Below are 27,189 nucleotides of genomic sequence, written 5' to 3' on the forward strand. Positions count from 1 at the left end.
TGGAGCGGCGGCTGTCAGCAGGTTTGACAGCCGACGCTCAATTTTACTTGCGTCGATTCTCGAGCCCGCTGACAGCCATGGGTTCGGAAACCGGATGCCGGCAAAATTAAGCGTCCGGGTTTCGAGCCGCAGGCCTATTTCAAAATTTTTTTTTTTTTTTTTAACTTTCGGGACCTCCGACTTAATATTGCCAAGATATTAAGTCGGAGGGTGCACAGAAAAGCAGTTTTTACTGCTTTTCTGTGCACTTCCCTGGTGCCAAGAGAAATTAACGCCTACCTTTGGGAAGGCGCTAATTTCTTAAAGTAAATGTGCGGCTTGGCTGCACATTTTACTTACTGAATCGCGCGGGAATAACTAATAGGGCCATCAACATGCATTTGTATGTTGCGGGCGCTATTAGGTTCGGGGGGGTTGGACGCTCGTTTTCGACGCACTATTACCCCTTACTGAATAAGGGGTAAGGGAAAACGCACGTCCAATCGCGGGTTAACAGTGCGCTCCGCACTGTACTGTATCGGCCTGTTAACTGTGCCCAAATTGTAACTCACTTTGAGCTCAGGTTTGCAAAGGTGAGTAATTAAATTCAGATCCCCTCCGTCTCCTGGCAGCTTCCTCCCTGCATCCTGGGGAGCGGTGGGTGTTGGGGGGAGGTGTTCAGACAGGATGAAGGAGCTCTGGAGACAGGATGTAACCCCCGCCCCCTTCCTAGAAGTTTCAGCTCCAGACAGTCTGAGCCTTTGTACAGGGGTCACGCTCAGATCTCTAGAGCGCTGTCGGTGTCTGTGACCACCTTTAATTATTTATCTTTTGCATGTGAAAGATGTTTTGGACGCTATGAATAAAAAAAACTGCATTGGGATTTTGGCTCTGGCTGTCGATTGTCTGCCAGGATTTCCTCTTCCTCCTATACGCTGGCAAGATAGGGGAGCCTCTACCTGTACCAGAAGAGTCCTCGACAGGTCCTGAGACATTGAGTATAATACGGCTCCACACTAGGGCCACCGAAGTGAAGACTGCAGGAGGCAGGTCTCCTTTTCACCCCCCACACAGGATCACAACCCAGAGGGCGGGTCTCCTTTGCACAGCACACAGGATCGCACCCCGAGCAGAGGGCAGGTCTCCTCCCCACAGCGCAATCACAGCTCCAGCATAAGAAGGTTTTCCTTTGCACAGTGCACACAGGGTCACAGCTGGAGACAAAAGCAGTTCTCCTTTAAACTGCACACAGGGTCACAACCCAAGCAGAGAGGGCAGGTCTCCTTAACCCAGCACAGAAGATCACAGCTTGAGCAGAGGGCAGGTCTCTTTTACACAGGGATCAAGCCCTGATCAGAGGGCAGGTCTCCTTTACACAGGGATCAAGCCCTGATCAGAGGGCAGGTCTCCTTTACACAGGGATCAAGCCCTGATCAGAGGGCAGGTCTCCTTTACACAGGGATCAAACCCTGATCAGAGGGCAGGTCTCCTTTACACAGGGATCAAGCCCTGATCAGAGGGCAGGTCTCCTTTACACAGGGATCAAACCCTGATCAGAGGGCAGGTCTCCTTTACACAGGGATCAAGCCCTGATCAGAGGGCAGGTCTCCTTTACACAGGGATCAAGCCCTGATCAGAGGGCAGGTCTCCTTTACACAAGGATCAAACTCTGATCAGAGGGCAGGTCTCCTTTACACAGGGATCAAACCCTGATCAGAGGGCAGGTCTCCTTTAGGCAGAGCACCGATCTCCACTTAATACACATCACAGCCTGAGCTGAGTGCAGGTGTCCTTGTGATTGGATCACAGCCTGCACAGAGGGCAGGTCTCCTGTTCATAGTGCACGGGATCGGAGGGAAAGTCTAAACTGTGAGACAGGATCACAGCCCGAGCATAGGGTGGGTATCCTTTATGCACAGCTGGGATCACAAACCTAGCAGATAGCGAATCTCTCTTTACACAGGATCACAGCCCGAGGAGAGGGCAGGTCTCCTTTAGACGGCGCACAGGATCATAGCCGGAGAAAAGGGCAGGTCTCCTTTGTGTAACGGAGATCAGATGTTGACATGTCCTGGGCAGAGAGGGGCTGCGGCGGCGGCTGCTGCTTTCTCCGCCCGACCCCGGGTTTCAACGTCCAGGAAGTCGGTGGTTACCGTTGTTATGTGCAACCTCAGCTCCCTCCCCTTGACCCTGCCTGCTAGTCACGAGTAACAATCTGGGGCTGGCCTTCCCCCTCCACTGCTGCTTGCAGTTTTAAGGAAGCCCCGGGCATCTTTCCACACATGGGGACTTTAGAGTGACAGCAGCACTATAGTCACACTATCGAGTAAGCTCTTCACTCCTAAAATTACTCCCGGGGGAAATGGGCAAAATCACATGCGGATCTCAAAATCTGGATTCTGAGACGTAATCTATTCAATACAATTAAATAATAGTGCACCTTCCGGGGGGAGAGTGCTCCCCCAGGGATATGCCTGAATGCACTGCCATTGAGTGGTCGCATCGTGGTTATCCATCCGCCCCTGCACTAGGAGTACCAGACCAAGGATTGGTAAATAAACAACTCCCGGGGACAGGTCAGCCAGACATGTGGGGCCAGGCCTGGTTTTTCCCCACTGACTTCCCTAAGAACATCAGAACTACAGCTCCATGCATGCAATGGGGCAAAATCCGGACTGGATCGGCCATTTTGGTTCGCCTGGTGCCAGATGGCTACCCTAGCTGCCAGCAGGGACCAGGCTGCCATGTGTTCGTGACCTGCCTTGGCGCCTTGTGGATCTGGGGGGTAGAGGAGGGGGGAGAGAATGGTGCTCCCTGCTGGAGAGGGGATTGCATGCAAGGGCAGAATCGATCATAAAAGCCCGGTCCCCTTCCACCCCACTAAAATCAAAGAAAAGGGCTGGTGCTTGCCCACACAGTGAGACTGTGCTGCAGGACACCTTAAAGAGATCGCGAGAGGAAATCCGGCTCGGCCACTCTAGTCCGGGTTTCTCTCTGCTTTACTCCAAGTTTGTGACGAGCAGAGAGAAGGCAAGTAAGCAACAGAGAGCCCCAGCACTGCTCCGTCTGTCTGTCTGTCACTCTTCCACCGAGTCTGAGTGTTCCTCTCTCTCTTACCAATGCTTATTCTCCCTTTCACTCTCCCTCAGTGTTTGTGGCTCTCTGTCACCCCCACTCCTCTCTCCCTCAGTATTCATGGCTCTGTCTCCCGGCTCCTCATTCTGTCACTCTCCCTCAGTGTTTGTGGCTCTCTGTCACCCCCACTCCTCTCTCCCTCAGTATTCATGGCTCTGTCTCCCCGCTCCTCATTCTGTCACTCTCCCTCAGTGTTTGTGGCTCTCTGTCACCCCCACTCCTCTCTCCCTCAGTGTTTGTGGCTCTCTGTCACCCCCACTCCTCTCTCCCTCAGTATTCATGGCTGTCTCCCCGCTCCTCATTCTGTCACTCTCCCTCAGTGTTTGTGGCTCTCTGTCACCCCCACTCCTCTCTCCCTCAGTATTCATGGCTCTGTCTCCCCACTCCTCATTCTGTCACTCTCCCTCAGTGTTTGTGGCTCTCTGTCACGCCCACTCCTCTCTCCCTCAGTATTCATGGCTCTGTCTCCCCGCTCCTCATTCTGTCACTCTCCCTCAGTGTTTGTGGCTCTCTGTCACCCCCAATCCTCTCTCCCTGTGTTTGTGCCTGTCTCCTCGCTCCTCATCCTGTCACGCTTCCTCAGTGTTTGTGGGTCTCTTGTGGATCCTATCAGTCTCTTCCCCACTCTCCTGCAGTGTTTGTGGGTTCTCTTTCTTTCCTCACGCTCCCTGTGGGTGCTTCTCACATTCTCCCTCTCGGTCAGTGTGTGCTGCTGTCTGTGGCTGTGTCTTTCTTTGCCCTAATTTACATTGCCTTGCCGCCAGATTGTAGATTTAGGCTGGGAATATAAAGTGAGTGGGGTGGGGGCAGGGGTGTGCCAGGTCCCTCATGGGAGGTGTGATGATAGAGGGAGGGGCAGTACGTGGTCCCTCACAAGAGGCATGAGGAGGGTCTGGGGGTGTTTCCTCCTCCCTCACTGACCTGTTCTCTCTCTTTAGGTTCCTGAGCCCCAGTCTGGGAGACATGGCTGAGCATGAGACCACTCCTTCCTCCCCACTGCTGGAGGCAATGCAGCAGCAGGAGCTGCCTCCACCTATATCAGGTAAGAAAAGTAAAAAGTCTTGGGCTAGAAGGCAATGTCCTTTTCTGGATTGCAATCCCGTTAAAAGACAGCGCACAGAGAGAGGACTAAGTGGTCAGTTTTCACAGTGGAAAAAGGTAAACAGTGGAGTGCCTCAGGGATCTGTACTGGGACCAGTGCCCTACCCTAGGAGAGGAGGGGGTCCAGGTGCCCTTCCCCAGGAGGGGGAGAGAGAATCCGGGTGCCCTACCCTAGGAGAGGAGGGAGTCCAGGTGCCCTTCCCCAGGAGGGGGAGAGAGAATCCGGGTGCCCTACCCTAGGAGAGGAGGTCCAGGTGCCCTTCCCCAGGAGGGGGAGAGAGAATCCGGGTGCCCTACCCTAGGAGAGGAGGTCCAGGTGCCCTTCCCCAGGAGGGTGGAAGTTAGTTCTGTTTCCTGCTCTGGTAGGAGATGCTCCTGGAGGGGGTGGTGTCTTCTCTTGTGAGATTGGATTTTGTTGACTGGGAGGGGAGGGAATCTGCCCTGAATGCATAGGATCTGGGTGTGAATGGATCAATTGGAGTTGTACCTCCCCATTTCTTTTTCTTTTTGCAGCTGGGGGGAAGGTCATGGGTACTGCCCTGGCTATTACCAACATTGCTATAGGTGAGTTGCCTCCGTGTTCTGCTGTTCCCCCTCTCTTACTGTGCCCTGGGATTACTGAGCTGAAATTACTCCCTATTTTCCTCTCACTAATCCTGCAGCAAAGAGCCTCAGGATGTACCTCACGCACTGTGTACCTGGGGCAGTACTGGGAGCAGTACCTCACCCACTGTTTATTACCCGAGTACCCAGCCTCACACTGTCTCCTACACTCTGTCCTGCAGGGTCTGTGTACCTGGGGCAGTGCCCAAAGCAGTACCTCACCCACTGTTTATTACCTGAGTACCCAGCCTCACACTGTCTCCTACACTCTGTCCTGCAGGGTCTGTGTACCTGGGGCAGTGCCCAAAGCAGTACCTCACCCACTGTTTATTACCCGAGTACCCTGCCTCACACTGTCTCCTACACTCTGTCCTGCAGGGTCTGTGTACCTGGGGCAGTACTGGAAGCAGTACCTCACCCACTGTTTATTACCTGAGTACCCAGCCTCACACTGTCCTGCAGGGTCTGTGTACCTGGGGCAGTGCCCAAAGCAGTACCTCACCCACTGTTTATTACCTGAGTACCCAGCCTCACACTGTCCTGCAGGGTCTGTGTACCTGGGGCAGTGCCCAAAGCAGTACCTCACCCACTGTTTATTACCTGAGTACCCAGTCTCACACTGTCTCCTACACTCTGTCCTGCAGGGTCTGTGTACCTGGGGCAGTGCCCAAAGCAGTACCTCACCCACTGTTTATTACCCGAGTACCCTGCCTCACACTGTCTCCTACACTCTGTCCTGCAGGGTCTGTGTACCTGGGGCAGTACTGGAAGCAGTACCTCACCCACTGTTTATTACCTGAGCACCCAGCCTCACTCTGTCCTGCAGGGTCTGTGTACCTGGGGCAGTACTGGAAGCAGTACCTCACCCACTGTTTATTACCTGAGTACCCAGCCTCACACTGTCCTGCAGGGTCTGTGTACCTGGGGCAGTGCCCAAAGCAGTACCTCACCCACTGTTTATTACTTGAGTACCCAGCCTCACACTGTCTCCTACACTCTGTCCTGCAGGGTCCGTGTACCTGGGGCAGTGCCCGAAGCAGTACCTCATCCCCTATTTCTTGATTGTCTCTGGGTCGGGGAACTTGCTGTACCTGACTCTGACCTGCTTGCCCTGCGGTGATGGCCGGGAGCCCCCTCGGACCAGCCTGCCAATCGTGTTTGTCCGAGGCCTCCTCCTTCTCTTCCTTTTTGCCTATTTCATTGCTGGTAAGTTGAGTGATTGTAGTCCCTGGGTGACAGGCAGTATAATTTTATCGCTCATAATGGGCTAAAAAGCCCAGGTTTCTGTCAAGTCCTGTCTTGTCAGTTCTGGGGAATACCAGTCTAATATTAAGGATTATTTTATTTATTTATTTGGACATTTTATATACCCATCTTCCCAATTGAAGATCACAACAGTTTACAAAAGTAACATTCATACTATAGATAAAACACAAACAATAGCTCAACACAATCTGGAGTAATTTAAATCAACGGTGATATTCTAGTACATTTTCACTAAAGGTCTGGGATATTAGGCTGGAACTATGGAAAATCTGCTTCATTGAGTTGTCATTCGATACTTTTATCTTCTTGTTACTAATTAATGTCTTTGCCATTATTATTACAGACTCTGCATTCTGCTAATTTAGGTTAGGTTATACACATTTTTGAATAACCATGTTTTAGCTCACGTTTTCCTTCTGATATCAGCCATATTGTCTTAGAAATGATTAATAGTAGCAGGTATTTAGATTTAGCTCACAGCTTTTCATTGATATACCTACAGAACCTGATTGTAATCTGCTTTTTTGTCACAGAAAGGGCAAAAGATATTACAGTAGGTATTCTCATCCCCAGAGGGTATATAATCTAAGATTGTACCATTTTGTATATGGAAAACCATCCTGATAGAACAAGTTCATGTTAAAAGTTCATGTCTGTGTCTCCACCGTTGCTCTCTTTCTGTCCTGCCCCCTATCCCCCTACCCACTAACCTATCTTCTCGTTTGTGTCAGGAAACGTCTGGATTTACTCTATCTACCTGCCGGACTTTGAGCACCCAGCGAGCCCTGAGTACTGTCACCGGGTGCTCTACCTCTATGCTTTCTGGATCCTCACCCTGCACTACATTCTGATAGGCATCATGCTGGCCATTGCTGCGTGCCTGTACATCTGCTTCTATGCCTTAAGGGCCCACATCTGATATAATGGGTAGCCTAGCTTGGGACCTGCTAGCAGCTTGGGACCCACTTCTTGTGTTAGTGCTGGTAGGGTCACGCCTGCCCATGATAAGAATGCACCTGGACACCCTGTAGGACTTGAGCTGCATCCTGCCACTCACCCAAAGCTAAGAGGAAGGACCATGAAGAGGGTGTGAGGAGTGCACCCCTTCCTCACCGTCCAAGTCATTAAGAGTGAGTCAAGCAGGAAAGGGCCTTGGCGAGATTCTCAGTGGATATTAACCTGGTCCAGCACTTTACAGAAGGGATGAGTGACACCCAGCGAATGCGTGAAAAAGAATAGGAGTCCTTCTGTGAGGTGCTCCTGGGACCTGTGTCCGGACAGGCGTGTGTCTCCAAGAGCACTGAGGCATCCCCCACACTGAAGACTTTCTATGCTGGATCTATACTGGGCATGGTGCCTGCTTGTAACTAAAACATGGCTATTCCTACAAGCATATACTTAATTTGCACACCTTTCACTCACACACTCTCATTTCTTCCACAATTACTCCCTTCTTACCATAATAATTCCCTTATAAAACATTCTAACCCCCTCCCTGCCTCACATTTTTCGAATGTTTATTTTCCACTTGTTCTCTCAAATACCTGACAATTATTTACATATCTTTCCACTATATTGCATTATTCATATAAGCTCGTTAATATCTCAATCTAACTTGTATCTCTTTGTAAATATTTGATTCTTATTTATCCTATGTATACGCACAGTTAATTTCATATCCTATTTACCCCTTTCCCCTCTCCCTACAGTTAATTTGTTATCTCCCCTAAATTAATTTTTATCTGTAAAGCCCCGTTGCCTACTTCTTGTTTTGTAGCTCGGTTGCAAGTTTATGTTCTATGTAAACTGATGTGAAGTTACTAAACAAATGTTGGTATATAAAAACTGCAAATAAATAAATAAAGAATTGTAATAAAGACTCATTCCTGCTGTAACCAAAGGCTTCCATTACCTCTTTCTGAACATCAGAGAGACCAGGGAACAGTCCCTGGGAGGGGGAGGAGCAGTAGTACCTCTCCCATTGAAACTGGGCTATGACACAGAGATGGAGTGCTCTTATGGTGAATAGGGAAAGCTCTGGGCTAGTATTTGTCCTAGAATGACTGAAGAACAGGCCGCCGAAGAAGGAGGGAGCCTCTCCCGGGAGGGCATGGGCATAGTCTTGGGGCGGGGTCCAGCCTCTCCTGTAGTGACCAGGGATAGAGACCTCTGGAGACTGCTATTGTCTCTTCTAGCCTGAGCTCTGTGGAATGTCTCTTATGTGTTGTTTATACAGTGCTGTGTACGTCAAATGGTGCTAGAGACGTTAAGCAGAAGCAGCACTGGAGTATACAGCAGGGTTGCCAGGTTTTCATGAAAGAACAAGCACTTTTTTCCAAAAAAAAAAAACCAAGCCCAAAAAAAGCCCAAAACACGTGAAATTGAACAGCAATGTCTGTGAGTCGCATAGATGACAAAGGAGCTTAGTTTTTTGCATGTTTCTCTGTTTTAGCATGTTGCAGGAGGTCTGCATGATGTGCACGAATGTCACACTTACAAAATTTGCACGTAGCCTTATTCTCATTGCTGAAAACAGGCTGAATCCATGCTTTTAGTTCACGTTCTTCTTCCCACGCTTTGCAGTACTTTTTACTGTATTTAGCCCAGTTCTTTACTGTAGCCATAGTAGATAAAAACCATTTAGTAGTGTAGCAGCCAAGGACGGAAACAGTAGGTATGGACTGGCTTTCTTACAGAGGTGATCTGCTGCAGGGAGAAGAAATGAAAGAAAAAAAAAAAAGCAAAATTATAGGAAAGCAAAAGTGGTGTAGAAAAATAAGAAAAATAGTATTACAAGTTTCCATGTCACATTTTTTACCTGTAGTCAGCAGGTATGGACAAGCTTTCTTTTTGTCAAAATAAGGGTTTGTTTTTTTTTTATAAAGGTGATCAGCTACAGGGAAGAAATGAGAAGAAAAAAAAAAAGATGAACTCAAGTGGAGTAGAACAAATTAAAAGACACCAGCCCCTCACACTCATTTCCTCCTCTGAGCACATCCCTGGCCCCCACACACTCATTCCCCTCTCCCTACCCCCTCTCCAAGCACATTCCTGATCCCCGCACATTCATTCCCTTCTCCCAAACCCTACAAACACGTCTTCAATTCCCTCATGCTCATTCCCCCCTCCAAGCACATCAGTGGCCCCCACATGCTCATTCCTCCCCTCCTTATACCTGGCTGTAGCTGCACAGTCAGAAGACTCCTTCTCTGTTGCGTGCTGGCCTTCCAGGTCTGCCCACCTGCGAGGCTCGTGCACGCCGTGCTGGGTCTGCCCCACAGCTCTGTGAAGGTTTGGCGCGCTGATTGGCTTACTGCCAGGGCGGGTACTAGAGTCTCTCCTAGAGGAGTACGTTGTCCTATCAGAGATCGGATTTTGTGTAAGGGGGCGGGGATAAGGGGGATGTTATCCTATCAGAGATCGGATTTTGCAGCGAGGCGGGGATAAGAGTCTTTTAGGTCCTATCAGAGAGAGGATTTGGGTGGTGGGGGCGAGATGGACAGAGCTGAGCGACGGCCCTACTCCGGCGCGGTGTCAGGTGGCTGCGGTCATGTGACGCGGCGAGCAGGAGCTGCGCGGCCGCCGGCAATGGTGAGTTGCTGGGAAGCGCTTCTTAGCGGGATCAGAGGGGAGGTGCTGCGGGTGCACGGAGCGGACCGATGGGAGCTAGCGACGACCACCACCTCGATCCGTCCCCCACTCCTCACCCTGCCACGGGCCGCTGCCTCTGCTCGGTCACGGATAGGCTCAGCACACGGGTGCGTGGATGTCGCCACGCCTGAGAGTGACCCAGGCCCTGCACGTGGAAAATTCCCCACGTGATCCAGTGCTTCTCCGTGCGTAGGGCAGAACCGAGGTCCAAAGAATTCCGAGTGGCATAGCAGTAACGCCCGGGGGGTGGGGGGGTACAGGTTCTCGGTGGTGAGAACAAGGCCAAGAAGGGATGGTGTCGAGCGCATAGCTCTCATCTCACCGTGTGGACTCCTAAAGTAGGGCACGGCGAACAGAGGGCAGCGGGTTCCCTTTAAATGTCTTTGCAGAGGGTATTGGAAACTTAACTGCAACCATTTGTGCCAAAACAAAACCAGCTCACCCAAGTCCTTATATTTTTACCCCCTCCAGACGTCGACACTCACACAGGGGCTGGAGCGCATCCCTAATCAGCTGGGATACCTGGTGATCAGCGAGGAGGGAGTCCTGGCGGTGAGTTTTGGAGCTGGAGGGTTGTGTTCTCTATCCCAGGCTATATATTTGAGATCCAGGGCACCACATGCTGACTTGCCTGGGCTGATCCCTCTTGGGAAGGGCCCAAGGCTGCAGAGAATGTCATGTTGTCGTGCCCCGGGCTGATCATCTTGGGAAAGGTCTGTGCTCATCAGGTTTGATCATGATTAGCTGAGAAGCGTGCATATGCTTTCTGTAGACGCTTCTAGCATGCAATAGCTATCAGAGTACCGTGAAAGAACCATACGACTGGCATAATCACTGCTGACCTTTTACTTCCTCAGTCCTCGGGGGATCTGGAAAATGATGAGCGCACGGCTGCACTGATAACAGAGATGGTGAGCACAGCATGCAGCTTCCGCATGCAGGGCAGCTCCGACCACCCCTTCAAACGTTTGTCCAGTAAGTATGGGGTCAGCCAGGCAAGAGACCAAGGCTCTAACTGTATTGAGAAGTTCTGATAGAGCTGGGGATGGGAGAGTAGTAGTGTTTTGCTTAATTCTGAATTATTTTTCCCAGTTGTCTTTGGTGAGCAGATGTTCTTGGTGACTGTTTCTGGACAGAAGATCTTTGTGGTGAAACGGCACAAGGAAGTCCATGAGCCAATCAACGTGTAGCATCACACTTTGCTGGACTGCAGTAGAAATGCTTTTTCTCTATGGGTATTGGCAGGGATCATGCGGGGGGTGGGGGTAAATGAGGCAGAAGTGCGGAACAGTTTTAAAAACTGTTCTACTGCTGCAAAGTAGAACTGCTTTCCTTGTATGTGAGAATGGATACAAATCAATATTCATGTGAAGGTGGGGCATTGCCCCCGCCCTGCTTGCTGCCCTATCTTCACTGGGGACTATCTGTAGGACAGGCAACAGATCAGCACTGGTGCATGGGGATCTGTCCTGCTGCTAGAGGACACTAGCTGTCCTTTGCAGAGAAACAGCACTGGCCTATGGTAGACTTCAGAACTTTGCTGCTTGTGTTACTAGGAATAAACCTGCTTTGTGCACTTACACGTGTTTGTTTCTGTACTTCTTCCTGTTTTATTTTGTGTGTGGGCTGGGAATGACTTGAGTACCTCAACCTGGGGCAGAGGCCAGTGCCTGCCTTAACACTACAGCCTATTGTTTAAAGGCATAGGCCAAAGCTGGCCCTTAACCACACAAATTCAGGTGTTAGGTTCTCACAATGCTCTTGTGATTGAAGAGGGCAGTGCAAAACTGGCAGACTGGGCATACAATAAAGTTTAAGGGAGAGAAGTGTAAGAGTAAAGGAAAATTGGTTCTTACCTGCTAATTTTCATCCTTGTGTTACCACAGATCAGTCCAGACAAGTGGGTTTTGCATCCCCTCCCAGCAGATGGAGGCAGCGAACAAAGCTTTTCAGGCACTGCTACATCAGAGTGGCACCTGCAGTCCCTCACTATTTACCTAGACCCAAGCCAAGATGTCCAATCTGAAAAACCCCAATAGTTCTGGGTGAGCAGAGACTCAGTTGGAGCCCCCTAAAACTAGAGGCTCCTGTCTCATAAGAAGGGTCATTACAATTAGCAACTTTAACCTATAATCTATGTACAATCTTTGAAAATCAGCATATGACTAAAAACTGCCTTAACATCCAGAAGCGAGGCAGGCCCTTTGGTTTTTTTTTTTCCCCCCAAAGGGTATGGGCTCTGACCTGACTTAATTTTTCTTCCTGGAATATCATAAGTAAAAACCAATTTTCCTTTCCTGTTCATGCCCAGACATGTGGGATGTACCCAAGCCCTTTTATACTGGGCAGGAACTTGAAAGACCTGTACCCAAATGCATCCTCTTCTGGCACACGCACATCCCGACAGTAATATTTGGTAAAAGTGTGACATGCTGCCCAACAAATCTGCAGAGAAACTAGCTAACACCTCCGCCACAGATTGACCCCTATAGATAGACAAATTATCATCACCTCCTTCAACCGATCGTGCCTGTGGAAGCTGTACTTCCCATCTTCACGCTACTGAACAGGACAAAGAGGATCTGATCCCCGAAAGGCATTCGGCACTTTAACATATCGCAAGAGAATCCTCAGAACATGCAGTAGGTGAAGCTCCTTCACAAGTAGAGTATCAGGCGTTAAATGCGGGAAAGCCAGCAGCTCCCCTGTCTGGTTGAGATGAAGGAAGGGACCTTAGGTGGTGATACACTATTGTCTGAAATGCATAGGAAGGGGTTTCTACACAATAATACTCTGAAATCCTCCTAGCCGAGCAAATGGCTCCCAAGCAAACAGACTTCAAGGTAATGTCCTTCTAATCTGTTCAGAGGGAGGACCACATTAAGGTTCCAGACCAGACATATCTTCTGGACTGGAGAACGCAGATGTTTCACCTTCAGAAAATGCACAACAGTCAGATGAGATGTCCATGGCTTCCCTTGCAGCTTACCTCGCAGACAATCTAAGACTGCCACTTGTACGGAGAGGGAATAAGCCAGCCCGTTTACTAAACTGCTTTGCAAAAAAAGACAGACACGAGGAACATCTACGTGCAATGGCAGTAGCCCATTCTCCAAATCCCAAACCCGGATATAAGCCAAAGTTGTGGAAGGCCTCTTCACCTGAAGCTCTGTCGTAATCACTGTCATACAGTACCCTTTCAAGTGAAACCGTCGCCTTTCAAAAGCTAAACCGCTCAATCTGAAAAGATGGGCCCCTGTAGTAACAGCCTGTGCAGATGAGCTAAGCGAATGGGACCATCTATAGCAAGGTTAATCAGATCTGCAAACCATGGCTGGCATGGCCACTCGGTGCCATGAGGATCACCCTGCCCACTTGATGTTCAATACCACACAAGAAACGGCCTATGAGAGACCATGGGGGAAATGTAGAGCAGAATCTTCATCGGCCATGGTTGAACCAGGGCTTCGATTCCCTCAGAGCCAACCTCCCTCTGGCAGCTGAATGCCTCTGTATTTTCTTGAACTGCCATGAGGTCCAACTGCGGCCTGCCCCATCTGGGCTGGGTAAGGGCAAAGGCCTCTGCCAACAACTCCCACTCCCCTGGATCTTCAGCTGTTTGCTGAAATAGTCCACCCGCACGTTGTCCACTCCGGCCACGCGAGTCCCCGCTACTGCCGCTAGATGCTTCTCTGCCCAGAAAAACAACTCCTGAGTCTGCAGACAACTCTTTGTTCTGCCTTGACGATTGATGTACGCCACCATTGGGTTGTCAGAGGGCACCCATACTGTTCGTCCCTGCATGAGCGGAAAAAGGCGAGAAAAGCTTTGCGAACCACCCTAACAACCACAGCAGCTGCACGACGCGACAAACTCCATGACAACACGAGGATTCCTTCCCTCCTCAGTGCCGCCGTCACCACTACCACCATCACTTGTGTGAAAGTCCATGGTGCTGTCGCTAACCCAAAGGGTCAGACAGAGCTCCGTGGGTTCCTGCATTCCTGGACCCACCTGGGCTCGGGAACAATCCGGTTGTACCCGAGCCCAGGTGGGTCCAGGAACCCACGGAGCTCTGTCTGACTCATCGGAATCGATGTCCGGACTTCCTGAAACTCTCAAGGACTCTGTACAGCCTCCAGAACCGGACCCACAGAGCCTCCAGGTCTCTTAGCCGGCTGCATAGCACCAGGCCCGCCTGCTTCCCAGCCACCTTTCACACCAAATACACTTCATGTAAAAGCAAAATGAACTCGAGGAGAAAGGAGAGGGGGGGGTCCTCCATCCCGACTCAGGAAGGATCCTCCGTCTGAGGTGGGGGTCTCTTCGACGTGTAGCACCCTGGCCCAGCGGAGATAGTTACACCCCCCCGAAGTCGTCTCGACGGGCCTTCAGCCTCGCACATGGCTGCCTTTTCCGTGCCTGGCAGGGGAGGGGGCGCTGCTGCTCCAGCACTGACAAATGTCAGTGAAAAGGACCAATGGGCAATAAGTGAAGGCGTGAATAAATCAATCTTAAGTACCCGACCCTTTAATATTGATTTATAGACTCCTGGTGCCGGTAGTCAGGTTCAGAGAATGGGCGCTGAATTTATCAGCCTCCATTTTCCTAACCCCTGCCAGTGCTTTTTTTAAACTTTTTTTTTTTAAGAGTTGTTCCTCCTACTTAATATCCCAATGATATTAAGTAGGAGGCTGTACAGAAAAGCATTTTTTTTCTGCTTTTCTGTACTAGTTATAGTAGCGCTCAGCAATTAATGCCTGCTCCAGGCAGGCGTTAATTTCTGATTGCTAAAATGTGCGTCCTAGACGCACTTTTTTTTTTTGCCTAGGGAGTGAATAGCTAATAGCCTCATTCACATGGATTTGCATGTGATGAGCGCTATTAGGTTCACTCCGCATTGGACGTGTGTTGTAGAGGCGCTCATCCCCTTATTGCATAAGAGGATTAGTTAGCGCCTATACAACCCGCATCCAACTGCGGGTCATACAGTGCGCTGGGCTAAGCGCACTGTATTGCATTGGCCCCTTTGTTAGCAGGAAATGTACCTACATTCCTGCCGACACAGGACTTATAGTATTTAATGTAAAGAATACCTAAAAAAAACCAAACAAAAAACAACCACGAATTCCAGCTTGTGCATTTAATTACAAGACATGAGTCACAGTTGCAGTTCAGTCACCAGTGTGCTGTTTCCAGAAACAGGCTCCAAAATAAAGTGCTTTAATCCCTGTTACTACAACAACTTTAACAAAAAAAAAACATAAAAGTGCAGCGTAAAGGGCAGACAATAGGCTGTCTGCAACCAAAGGAATGACTGCGTATGAGGCAAGGCGAGGACCCCCCCTCCCCCCACCATGCCTCATGAAAGGGTGGGAGGATGTGTAGCCCCGACACACGTACACCCCCCTCCCAGGGTCCTGCAACTCCGTGTATTACAGTAAGATTGGAGGGGGCAGCTGGTCAGTAGCAGAGTGGGGTGGACAGCAGGCCTCACCCCTTTCCAGAAGAGAATCCAGTGCACAGCGATTCTGTCCTAACCTCAGTACCATGTCCTATAGAAAGCACTGTGACACCCAACAGTTCCAAACTAAGATTAAAAAAACAGTGTAGTTTGGTTTTTTGCAAACATTTAAATAAAGATTTGTAAAAAAAAAAAAAAAAAAAAAAAAAAATTAGCTTGACTCTACACATAAAACGTTCTTTGTAAACTGAAGACTGTAAAACCAGAGATGTAACAAAAAGGCAGCCCCTGCGCCAGAAGAAAGGCTTTTGTGCGTCTGCGTGCAGTGGTTTCTGCCTCGTGGCACACTACTCCCATGCAACAGGCAGGAGGGGGCCTACAACCCCCAGCACAGAGGAACCTGCGAGAGCTGTCTCAGCAGGAACCAAAAGGGGATGCTGAGCCAGCCTGCAGGCGCCTCAGCACTCGGGATGGCCTCCGGGCCCATGGCTTGTTAGTGGGGCCTGGACAGGGAACTCACAGGAGGGGAAAGAACGGAGTGGCCGATCTGAAATCGTGTGTGATCCCTCAACACTTGCAGGAAAATGAGTCGCAGCTCAGGGAAGGGAGCAGCTTTACCACAAACCTTCAAAAGGTAGTTTGAGTACGATGCAGTCGTACATGCACCTGTCTTGCACGGCCTCCAGAAACAGATGGGTTGCCCCCTTCCCTACCTGGGGTCTAGAGCCACTTACCCCCCCATTGTTAATTACCAGTACCGGTCCCCATGCAGATGGAGGATTAATACCCTGGCGGTTGAAGTTGGCTGTCCTGAGATTTGCCCACTCTTGGAGCTACAGTGGCTGCACGAAGGCCCCTGCTACCCTCAGAACCCTGGCAGGCAAGGGAACGACGATGGAAACTGAAGTAGCTAGGAATGGGTATTTCCCCCCCACCCAATCCACTTTGTGCAAAATCTAAATTAAACAACTAACAAGAATAAAAACAACACACACTTAGCTGCCATGGATGTGCAAAACCAAAACCCCGGTCTGGTAACTCCAGGGTTACAAAAGAAGAGATGGGACCAGGTCTCCTTCTCGGGGAGATACTGGGACTCCTGCGCAGCTGGAGGAATAGGAACAGCTGGCACCTGCCCCGGGGTGCCCCAACTCCTAATGCCCAGCTCTGCTATGAGCAAGGACAGAGGGAGGAGAGGCACATCCCAGCAACAGCATGGGGGGGCGCCCAAGCCACTTTCTACCCACCCAGCTCCCTGTTCCTCTACCCCGTACCAACTGAGATTCAGCTCCTGTCCACCTTCTACCCCTGCTCTCCCAATGATCGTCGTCTGAAGAGGTGGGAGCTATAGCTCATTTCCTAGCGCCGGTGGAGGCGAGCCTGGACACAAACAACCCTTGAAACTGTAAAATAAAAGCAGTGTGAAGAAAGATGGAGCTGAATTGCAGCTGTGGACCGAACGTTACTCCCAAATGCGGTCGTCTCTACAGCCTTCAGCTTGGCACGGCACTGGCAGACATCGGAAAAGCATGACCACGTACTAGCACAGTGCCAGGAATCGTCGTGTCCGAGGTGCAGGGGGGTTACTTCACTGGTTCTACCACTAACACTTTGCACTCCCTCTTGGCGATTTTATCCAGCGATAGCACCGACTTCTCCGGGGGCAGGTAGAGTGGCCGCCCAATGGGAGAGCCTACAGGAGGGGTGATCGCTCGCCGTTCCATCACACTGCCAGTCCTAGTGAAACAAGAGAAGACACCCAGTCACAGAGTAGACAGCCTTGCTCAGGGGAGAATCAGACGCTTGCTTAACCCAGTGAGGGGACAGGTGTCATGCTCTTGTCTTTGAATACGCTCTCTACCTTGTCAGATGACCCCGGGATGGCTGCTGGTGCGAGAAGGACTGCGAGCGCCCCAGATTAGCTTGATGCCTCTCCACTAGGTCTCGCACGGCCGGGCTGCTGGGGCTACTCTTACGCGAGACAGGCCGGGCTTCCGGTGGCGGGTTTGAGACGCTGGCTGTGAACTGCAGTTTCAGCTTCATGTGCTGACTAAGCTGTGGAGAGAAAATGAGGAGCACAGTGACATCAGCGCTTCGACAGCCAAAGGACACAAGGCTGTCCCACTAAGTAACTCCTGCTGAGGGCAGGGTGGAATCTGACAAAACAGTCCCGAGGGAAAGGCCCTTCGGAGTCAGTCAAGAAGTCTCCCTCCCTTCCACCTCAGGAGCTGCTCACCTCAAAGAGCCCTGCTTGCAGGATCTGAAAGGCCACGCTAAAGGTCAGAGAGCTTCCCTTCCGGCAGTACCCAAGGTTATTGAGGGGTGTGTGGCACACCACAGAGTCCAGAGCCGCTTGCAGGGCTCGCCTCTCCTCCTCAGAGAGCTTCTTACCTGCACGAAAAGAGAAAAGAAAAATAATCAGAAGCTCCGATTGCGTTACCAGGCAGAATCCGGACACGCGCTGCTCCTTTTAGTCATGCACTCCAAGTCACCCAAAAACCGGAGCAGCAGCTTTTCTTCCAAACCGTGATTGATCCTTTAAACATCATAGCACTTGTTCTATTTGAAAACTTTGGGGTTTTTTTTTAGCTCCATAGAAACAAGGATGCACATGAGAAGACTTACATGCCAGGTTAATGGGAAGGGGGGGTGGGGGTGGAACTGGGTCAATTTAGGCAGAAAATTCCCCTACAATGCTTCCAAGTGGGCCAGGTTCTGTGATAAGAGGAGGTTTCAGGAGAGCATTTTTCTGCACATGCTGATACTACCAGCTCGCGTAGAACTTCTAGATGCTATGTTACGATTCGTCCATCCCATTTCCAGCTTGGATTTTCGATGCCCTATTAAGGATTTTAAGGGGACCTTCATTTGAATGTTCTCTGGGGCCTTCAACGCAAGCAGCCAGGCTGTGGCCACGTCCCTGCTGACCTGCCACGGCGTTTTCCGGTGTCCAGACCAGCCGCACAGCCAGGAAATCTTGCAGGTTGTTGAGCAGCGTGTATGTGACGTTGAAACGCTTATGTACGTGCACAGGCGACTCGCACGAGGCCATCATGACAAAGCGAGGCCGGTCCAGCCGAATACTTGGCAATCTGTGGAAGGCAGATATGAGCAGAGAATCACTGAATCGGAATCATCTAAGCCAGGGATTCACTAGGGACCAGCCTAAGACAAGTGGGCCTCTTGCACACTAAGTCCTTCTCTCTCACCTGTAATGTGTGTAGATACTGGCAGTGAAGGGCAACTTTGGGGTTGACCACTGCACGATGGCAATCAAGGGCACTTCTAGACCCTGCCAAGAGAGGAAGCAGAATTCATGGGAGCCCATGACCTGGGTCAGCAACTCCTGGTTTTAATCTGCCTCTTGGTTGTACTTCCTCTCACCTCCTTACTGTCCTCCTGCGGCTGCTCTATCACCTGCAGCTGGAACAGGAAATTCTGCTCCTCCAAGGCACTAAGCATGCTGGGAAAGCAGGACGACATGCTGTTCATGCGGTAGAAGGAGGCCATGGACATGTCCCCTGACTGGTGGCTGGAGAAGACAAGAGAACTAAGATCTGTGATTTGAACCCATGATAAATCCCACAGTCTCTGGCCAAACACCGCCACGTGCTATACACCCACTGATGCCCTATCATCCTGCCTTGGGGCCCCCGACTCCTTGAGTGGCTCCTCACCCCTGCCTCAATTACAGACTCCTCCACACCAACTTACCAGACATTGTCCACCAGCAGCACAGAGCCATCAGGCATCATAGGGAGGTAACTGGCATTGAAGTTTGGCAAAATACGAATGTCCCAAATAGAAATCTCTTCTTGGGATGATCCATTTAATACTGCAGGGGGAAAAAAATGTTTACATTTATTTTACACAAGAAGAGATCCCGATCATTGTACCACCTTTACATGCAGAAGAGAGTCTGGGGCCTATTCATCGGGAAGACACCTCAGAGTCCCCTTACTAATTACAGTGAGGGCACTAATCAATGATTACTGCTCATTCCCTATGCAGGTAAAAGCACATGCACGGGTGAACAATGCACGAACTTTCACCTGCATATTCCTGAGGTGGGGTTAGGTCGGGGAGGCACTCGAACTGCACAAAAAGATATCCACACAAAAAGCAGACACACTGAGTGGCTAACAATGAAAGCAAAACCAGTTTTAGCTCTGAATGTTGTTTGTTTATTGCCTCTAGTATGGCCTTTCTACACAGGAGGCAGTCAGGGGCCGTACAGCTGCACCACCCTTCTCTCCTGTTAGGAGAAATGGATTTAGCGGAACAGGTACTCTTGCCGCTGTCCAGGGAGGCTTGGGAGCTGATGGGGCGGGAGAGGGCAGTAACAGAGTCATCCCAAACTTCTTAGTTACCTTTTAAAACCGTGAGGTACTTTCCTGAAACGTTAACTTGCCGACACTTCAACGTGGGAGGGGGCAGCACCGTCAACATGGTACTGACTGAAAGATTAAAAACAAGAGGTCATTCTAGTCTGCCAAAACAGGGAAAAATGTAGCTTTAAAAATGCCCTGCAACTGGCTTGAAGGATGGAAGCAAAGGCTAAGTCCGGAACATAGAGAGGCCCGTCCTCCTTTGAAGCCATGAGCTCCGCCTACCTTGGGCTTTGAACGTGCTCTGCTCCTCCCTGAAGACCTGGGAGGGGGCCCTGTTCTGCAAAATCGTCAGGTAACCATGTTCCCGCACCTCCACCTTCTCAGAATCCCTCTTCCATACCGTAACAATAACCTGCCATGACAGAAGCAGATGGGGCAGGAGAAAGGGGTTACCCACAGCGACAAAGCCAGATGGAGTCATAGCCAATTGTGAAACCAAGGCAGTCCTGCTTCCATGCACTATGGGAAAGCAGGGCCAAGTTGAATGACCAGACCTTCTCTGGCACACACCTATATTTGTTTTCTAGGATACTGTCTCTAAGGCAGAGGTCCTAAAAGCTGGTCCCAAGTGCTGCAAATCAATCTGGATTTCTGCAATGTCTATCTTCATGCACTAGGGGACACTCCATGAAGTTAGCATGGGGCACATTTAAAACTAATCGGAGAAAGTTCTTTTTTACTCAACGTACAATTAAACTCTGGAATTTGTTGCCAGAGAATGTGGTTCGTGCAGTTAGTATAGCTGTGTTTAAAAAAGGATTGGATAAATTCTTGGAGGAGAAGTCCATTACCTGCTATTAAGTTCACTTAGAGAATAGCCACTGCCATTAGCAATGGTTACATGGAATAGACTTAGTTTTTGGGTACTTGCCAGGTTCTTATGGCCTGGATTGACCACTGTTGGAAACAGGATGCTGGGCTTGATGGACCCTTGGTCTGACCCAGTATGGCATGTTCTTATGCCTCTATTTTATGTAAATATACCTCGTGCACAGTCACTGTGGAAACCCTGAAAACCTGACTCGAGTTGCAGCCTTGGAGGACTGGATTTGGGCATCCTTCCTCTAAGACAACAGACCACCCCCTCTCCAGATTAACACAAGGATCATTTTAAAAGATTTCTGTTTTAATTAGACCATGTCAGGACTGAGCTCAGGTTTATCCCATGCCTGTACTGCTCCCCCCCCCTCCCACACTCACTTTAGCTTTGAGGGTTCCAGGTGGAAGTTTGTCCAGGGATATGGTGAGTGGGAATATGACCTCATCACTGGATACAATGGGCTCTTCCACCGGTGTCTGGAAAATGGAGAAACAGAAGTCACCTCAGAGAAGGAAAGCAAGACTCTGTCCCCCAGACACTACCCACCACTATGCATTGTCGGCACAGTCTTCTTTAATACGGACCCTTTCCAAATTAATTCGTTTTTTATGCATATAAAGATCATCATTCGGTTGAGTTTAATCAGTACTGCTTGCTGGGGATATGAATAAAGGACTGCAGTCAGCCATCTGAGACAATGCAGTTATGACTTTCTTCAGTGCCATTCCAGATCCCCCCCCCCCCAAAACAAAAATAAACAGCACACGAAAAAGGCTTACACGTTAGAATGGAGGAAACGCGCAGCCTGTCAAGTGATAGTGCGGTGTCGGATCTGACAACCCGGACCAGGGAAAGTTCCACATCCTCCAACAACATTCTTCAAAATCACTGAGAGGCGAGGGCGGGGGCGCAGGCGATTTATGCAAGAGCAAACATAAAGGGTCCCCTCCCAGCTCTGCAAACACCCCAGAGCAGTCTTTCACCCATCCGGGAGCCAAGGCGAAACTGCAGCCTTACTCCGGCAACCAACTGACAGCTGGTCTGTGGGCTCACGGCTAAGCTATAATTGTATCTCTTTTTTTTTATATCGGAATCCCAACACAGAAAAGGAAGCAGATTCAACAATAACAATAATAATAAACAGCAAAGAAAATGTGATCTACTTCTCTCCCTCTGCACTCACAAAAGACAAATGTCAGTCTGCGTTAGTCCTACCCTACAGTGGATTCCCCAACCCACAGGTCAATCCAGTAAAGTGCGGCCGCGCTTACCCCGCTCCTAACCCGCTTCTACTCACTTTCCGGCGTTAGCCCTTCCTGCGATCCACAATCCCCTTTAACCTACTCTTACCGCGTCCTTAAATCCCCGGGTAACCCCTTCCGCACACGGCATGGATATTACATGTAAACGATCGAATTAGCTATTCTCTACCATCCAGTAACGCGCGCCCCGACTATCGCTTATTTACTCTGCTGTTTTGCCGCGCGTTTAACCTGCTAACTTACCGCCTACCCTTACCCCTGCGTTAGAGGCAGGGGTAGGCGGCAAACTTTCCCCCAGCCCCCGCTCACCTGCCCTGGCCGGGTCCATGGGTGCTGGTCTCCGGGGCAGCCCCAGTCCTCTCCCCTCCTCCTGAGCAACAAAAGCGAAAAAAAAAAAAAAGCGAAAAAAAAAGTTGCAAGAGAGAGGAGGGGCAATCCTACGCTCAGGATTGCCAGTCCTCCCTCCCCTCCTCCAGAAGCACAATAAAGCTCTGGAATTTGTTGCCAGAGAAGGTAGTTAGTGCAGTTAGTGTAGCTGGGTTCAAAAAAGGTTTGAATAAGTTCTTGGAGGAGAAGTCCATTAATGGCTATTAATTATACTTAGGGAATAGCCACTGCTATTAATTGCATCAGTAGCATATTTATTTATTTATTTTAATTTTTTATATACCGGCATTCGCGATGGGAGTCGCATCATGTCGGTTTACAATTAACAGGGTGTGACAAGAGGAGAAAAAAACTTAGAACATTAACATGTGATATAAGAAGAAATAGCAGTTACAATAAAACAGGGACATAATGTAACTTGGAAAGTAAGGAAAGCGATAGAAAATTAACAATGTGATAAAAAAGAGTAACAATGTAATATACCGTATATAATAAATTTATATAATATAATAAATATAATATATAATATATAACATACCGTATATATAATATACCGTATATAATATACCGTATTGCATGGGTTCTTCTTAGTGTTTGGGTAATTGCCAGGTTCTTGTGGCCTGGTTTTTGGCCTCTGTTGGAAACAGGATGCTGGGCTTGATGGACCCTTGGTCTGTCCCAGCATGGCAATTTCTTATGTTCTTATGTTCCCCTGCCTCCAGCTGCCCGCGAAGATGGACGCCTGCACAGGCGAAAGCGGCCCCTGTTTGTGCAATTGGGCCGCTCAAGGCGTGACGTCATGACCTTTGGCGTCACGGCATGTGACTTCACGTCTTGAGCAGCCCAATTGCACACACAGGGGCCGCTTTCGCCCGTGCGTCCATCTTCGCGAGGGGAGAGAGGGCTGACAATCCCGAGCGTCGGAGAACCGTCCACTTCCTGGTATCTGTCATTTGAAATGACAGATACCAGCGTGTCCGTGAAGCGTTAGGCCCGCGCACCCAGGTTACTGTATAGGCGCTGTATAGCGCTCTATACAGTACAATGGGTTGCGCGGGCCTAACGCTTCACAGACACTTCTTAGATGCAGCTTGCATTTGCAAGCTATTTACATACAGGATCGCGCGGTAGGTGAGCTGCACTGTGCGTGCGGTAACCACGGGTGCGCCAGGCACTAACGCAGCTCTTCCTACCACTCGTTACTGGATTGACCTGCCAGTCAGGGACCAGAGTGAGAATAATCGAGATGGGATTTCTGTGAACCTCGCAGGTCCCTTCTAGCAGGTTCTCAGACACCCCCCCCCCCTCCCCGCAGATCGTACCCAGCACTCAGGCCCCCTCCACGGTCTCGTTCCTGTCACAGTGAGCGTTTTCCCCAGCAAAGTAACCGCATAGAAAGATCAACTCCTGGGAACCGGCTCATAGAAGAAAATCAACAGATCTCGGATACTGCCAGATCAGAGCGGCCTCTGGCGCTGCCCCATCCCAGTCACTGCCCTTACTTAGACAAGAACCCCAGGCACAGAGATTGTGGAGCCTCCGGATCTCCTTTGTCCATACCCTCCAACATCTTCACACCTGCCTCCTCCCCGCTCACCCCGGCGATGGCTCCCGCCGTTCCCCGGGCTCCGGCTACCCCCGGCTGCTGGCGATGGGTGAGCAGCGGGCGGCACTCCCGAAAGCCTCCCGCTGCTGCCGCCGCTTTCGCGGGCTCCTCCTCCTCCTCCACGGGCGCCGCGTCCTGCGGCTCCTCGTCCCGCCGGCTCAGACCTGGCGAGACGCTGGCTAGGGCGGCCAGGGAGGCGGCCAGCTCCCGCCAGCTACCCGGCGGCTCGGCCTGGGCCCGGCAGCGCAGCACCAGCAGGAAGCGCAGCGTCTCGCCCAGGTAGAGGTGATTGCGGCGGGGCAGCGTGCGGTAGCGGCCCGGCTCCGCCATCTCCCGGGGCAGGAAGGGTACGGCCGGGAAGTACATGAAGTAATCGCACTGCGACTCCATCTTGGCCAGGCAGCTCGGTCCAGCGCCGAGACTACGAGCGAACAATCGAGCCCCGAGCCAGCGAGCACCTACTCTCCGAGGGCAAGCGTATCACGCAGCCACGCATCCGAGTGACGTCTTCCGACGGCGCCATCTCGGACCTAGCCTACGCTTGTAAACTGCGAAAACTCTGGACGGGACCTTCGGAGCATGCGCAGCATTTCCCGCGCATTCTCTGCCAACGCCACCTACTTCAGCCTATTTCAGCCGTCCTGGCGAATGGTGCTGATTCCTTTCCCTCGTCGTTACCTCTACCATGTTTATTTTATAAACGTTTTACACTTTATCGCGATTTTTTTTTTTACAGTTATCCCAAGTCTAAAAAGCAATGTATAAAAAAAAAAACACAAAACAATGTAAATCTCAGAATGACAGATAAAGAAAGGTAAGGCTCCATTTAAAGATTGTGGTGAGTGCTTGCCTAGAATGGGGTCACAGGACTTACATGACCTCTGTTATACCTGTTTAGGCCAGACCATGGTTCAAAGAATTGCTATTTATGTGGCCAAATGTAATCAAGGGCAAGAAAATAAGGATCATTCCTGGACATACCCAGATCAGTCCATTCTCACAGGACAAGCAGGATGGTAGTCCTCACATATTGGTGACATCATCAGGATAGAGCCCAATCACAGTCAAAGTTTCCAGAACTTTGACTGGCACTCACTGGGCATGCCCAGCATAGCACCAACCCTGCATCCAGCAGGGGTCCCCCTTCAGTCTTTTTTCCACTAGCATTAGCCACGCGGGTTAAGGAACTCTGTTATGACCTAGCGCTGCCCGCGGGTCTCCCCGCGAGCAGGCCACTCACCCCATGCTGCTTGTCTTCTGCCGACGCGGCAGGACGCCACCTTCGGCTCTCCCACGTGGCTGGAGCCGCGGCATGAAGTTTCTTCCACGGCCCGGAGGCCGCCCTGGATCCTCTTCGGCTCCGCGGTCAGAGCCGCGGCTTCCCTCGGGGCTGGGACCGCCCCGACGCTGTTGGTCATCTTCGCGGCTGGAGGCCGCAAAAGCCCCGGGCTCGAGTAGCAGCAGGAGCCGCCCCTGGGCCTCCGGCAGCGGCTGGAGCCGCTGCTTACGTTGGGCCTGCGTTCCAGGCCAGCCCTGCCTCGTCTGCCGCTCCTACACTATTACGTCGGTGCAGGCCGCTGTCCGCGGTCCTGCACAACTTCCTGCACTCTGCCTATTCGCGCGGCCGCGTCTTTCTTCAGTTTTTAAAGGGCCAGACACAGGAAGTGTCTGGGCCCCACCTAGATGACTATTTCCTGCCTCAGCCCTATAAAGGGGCTGCTCAGTCAGTTCTTCGTGGCCTTGCATTGTCGTCGAGTCTTCGCTCTGGAGGCTCCTGCCTGCCAGAGGCCGTGTAAGGTCTTCTTCTCGTGGAGCTCCTCATCATGATGTCTTCTTGTTCTTCATGTCCATGTCTTCGTGCCTGAGGTTCATGTCCAGGTGTCTTCGTTCTCTACGTCCTGGTGTTCCTGCCTTCTCGGATGTGCTTCCCGATGCCACGCCTCGTCTTCGCTCTCGAGCCTTCTGGTACCAGTAGGCCGGGGGTCCCTCAGATGCAGTATTCCTGGGTGGACTGCCTGCCGGTGGACGGTTGTCCTGTGCTCCTGAGCCGTCATGTCCCGGATGTGTCTTCCTGTGCTGTCCCGCTCCCGTCGTGGTCCGTGACCAGCCTTGGGGCTGTGTAGGGCGCGTAACTGACAGGGTGGTCCGCAACTCAGTCCCGCGGGTGGCCTGAGTAGGGTGCCCTGAGAGACAGTGCCAATGTCCATGCCTTGTGTTGCCTCCTTTGGATGTCTTGTCAAGGATGCCGTTGCATCAGCCATTTGTCTTCTTGCCATGGATGCCGTCGCATCAACCCTTGTCTTCATGCCATGGATGCCGTCACATCACCCCTAGTCTTCATGCCATGGATGCCATTGCATCAACCCAAGTCTTCGTGCTATGTGATGCCGTTGCACCAATCTTCATGTCTTCATGTCAAGGCCCGTCTGCCCTCACCTCAGGCCAGGCCTGCTGCTCCATGCTGCTTGCAGCAGGTCTGAAAGGGCCCGGAATGGTCGGAGGACCATTCACCTTCCAACATCTTCGGATGTTTGGCCATGGGAGCTTGCCGGCCTGGCGGAGGGTAGACCATCAGCCATGCAGGGCCACCGTCAACCTTGGCTCGGCTCAGAAGGTCTGGGTCGGGCTGAGGCCCATAGGCACACTAAACCACCAAATTATAACAACTCTTCAGAGATTCCTGACAGGAATTTTCCTCACGAAACTTTGTTAAAAAATTTCAAAAAATTCTACCCCACAGGGGTCCCCTTATCAATTTCTTTACTCCACGGTCGAACGGTAAGTTTTTTGCCCGTTTGCGGTCGATTCCTGTCGAGTTTTTCCCTCGAGGCCTACCGGCCATCGACCACACTGCGACTAAATTTTGTCAAGGCCATGGCGTCGGGTTTTCGTCTATGCCCCGACTGCACTTGAACAATGTCCATCACTGACCCTCACACGGTCTGTGTGATGTGCTTGGGGTCCAGCCACGATGTCCTTACTTGCACGAAATGTGCCCAAATGACACCAAAGGGTCGCAAGGCTCGGCTCGATAAGATGGGTCTTCTCTTTCGGCCAAAACCCCCGACTCCATCAATAGCTTCGACGTCGTCTGAACCAGTGCCGTCTACGTCGCTCCAGCACCAGGAATCCGCTGCTATCCGACCGGCCTCGACGACTCCACGGGTGTCGACCCCCTCTGTTCCTCCTCAGGAAAAACACCGAGGTGAACATCGAGAAAAACATCGACACCGTCATCGTAAAGCTCATGTCACCGATACGGGCAAACTCTCGGCATTGACATCGTCTGAGCCTCCGACAAAGAAGCCCCGTACAGAAAAGGCCTCGTCCTCTTCTGTCTCTGGGTCACCGAGGCGTTCCCCACTTGGACAGGTGCCGGGATCCGTGATTCCACCTTCACCAGTGGACCCTCCGGCTACGCCAGTGCTGCCTCCTACTCCGGAACCGGGTATCCATGCCCCAGGTTTCCGTGAGGAATTGGATCGGATGATCCAAGAGGCCATCGGCAAAGCACTCCAGGGCTT

The 27,189-nt window shown here is 51.0% G+C and overlaps 2 protein-coding genes and 1 long non-coding RNA gene across 4 annotated transcripts; 1 reads left to right on the forward strand and 2 right to left on the reverse strand.

Moving 5' to 3' along the window:
* Positions 1–7,936: 7,936 nt before the first annotated feature.
* Positions 7,937–9,376, reverse strand: LOC115078419. The gene is made up of 3 exons (XR_003853114.1): positions 9,260–9,376; positions 8,903–8,977; positions 7,937–8,790 (listed from the first exon to the last, which is right to left on the reverse strand). It is a non-coding gene; the product is annotated as an uncharacterized LOC115078419 (long non-coding RNA).
* Positions 9,377–9,533: 157 nt separating this feature from the next.
* Positions 9,534–11,317, forward strand: LAMTOR4 (late endosomal/lysosomal adaptor, MAPK and MTOR activator 4). 2 transcript variants are annotated; one of them, XM_029581840.1, is made up of 4 exons: positions 9,534–9,675; positions 10,207–10,287; positions 10,593–10,710; positions 10,828–11,317. In XM_029581840.1, the coding sequence occupies exons 1-4, from the start codon at positions 9,580–9,582 to the stop codon at positions 10,923–10,925; spliced, it is 393 nt and encodes a 130-aa protein (XP_029437700.1). In that variant the 5' UTR covers positions 9,534–9,579; the 3' UTR covers positions 10,926–11,317. The 2 variants fall into 2 exon arrangements, with proteins under 2 accessions (XP_029437700.1, XP_029437699.1); XM_029581839.1 differs by lacking the exon at positions 9,534–9,675 and adding an exon at positions 9,704–9,842.
* A 3,544-nt stretch (positions 11,318–14,861) lies between these two features.
* Positions 14,862–24,178, reverse strand: MAP11 (microtubule associated protein 11). The gene is made up of 11 exons (XM_029580566.1): positions 23,657–24,178; positions 20,791–20,886; positions 19,813–19,942; positions 19,570–19,656; positions 18,914–19,034; positions 18,584–18,731; positions 18,409–18,491; positions 18,128–18,291; positions 17,436–17,590; positions 17,061–17,254; positions 14,862–16,936 (listed from the first exon to the last, which is right to left on the reverse strand). The coding sequence occupies exons 1-11, from the start codon at positions 24,053–24,055 to the stop codon at positions 16,783–16,785; spliced, it is 1,731 nt and encodes a 576-aa protein (XP_029436426.1). The 5' UTR covers positions 24,056–24,178; the 3' UTR covers positions 14,862–16,782.
* Between the last annotated feature and the right edge of the window lie 3,011 nt (positions 24,179–27,189).

This window comes from Rhinatrema bivittatum, chromosome 16, assembly GCF_901001135.1.
Source record: "Rhinatrema bivittatum chromosome 16, aRhiBiv1.1, whole genome shotgun sequence".
NCBI lineage: Eukaryota > Metazoa > Chordata > Amphibia > Gymnophiona > Rhinatrematidae > Rhinatrema > Rhinatrema bivittatum.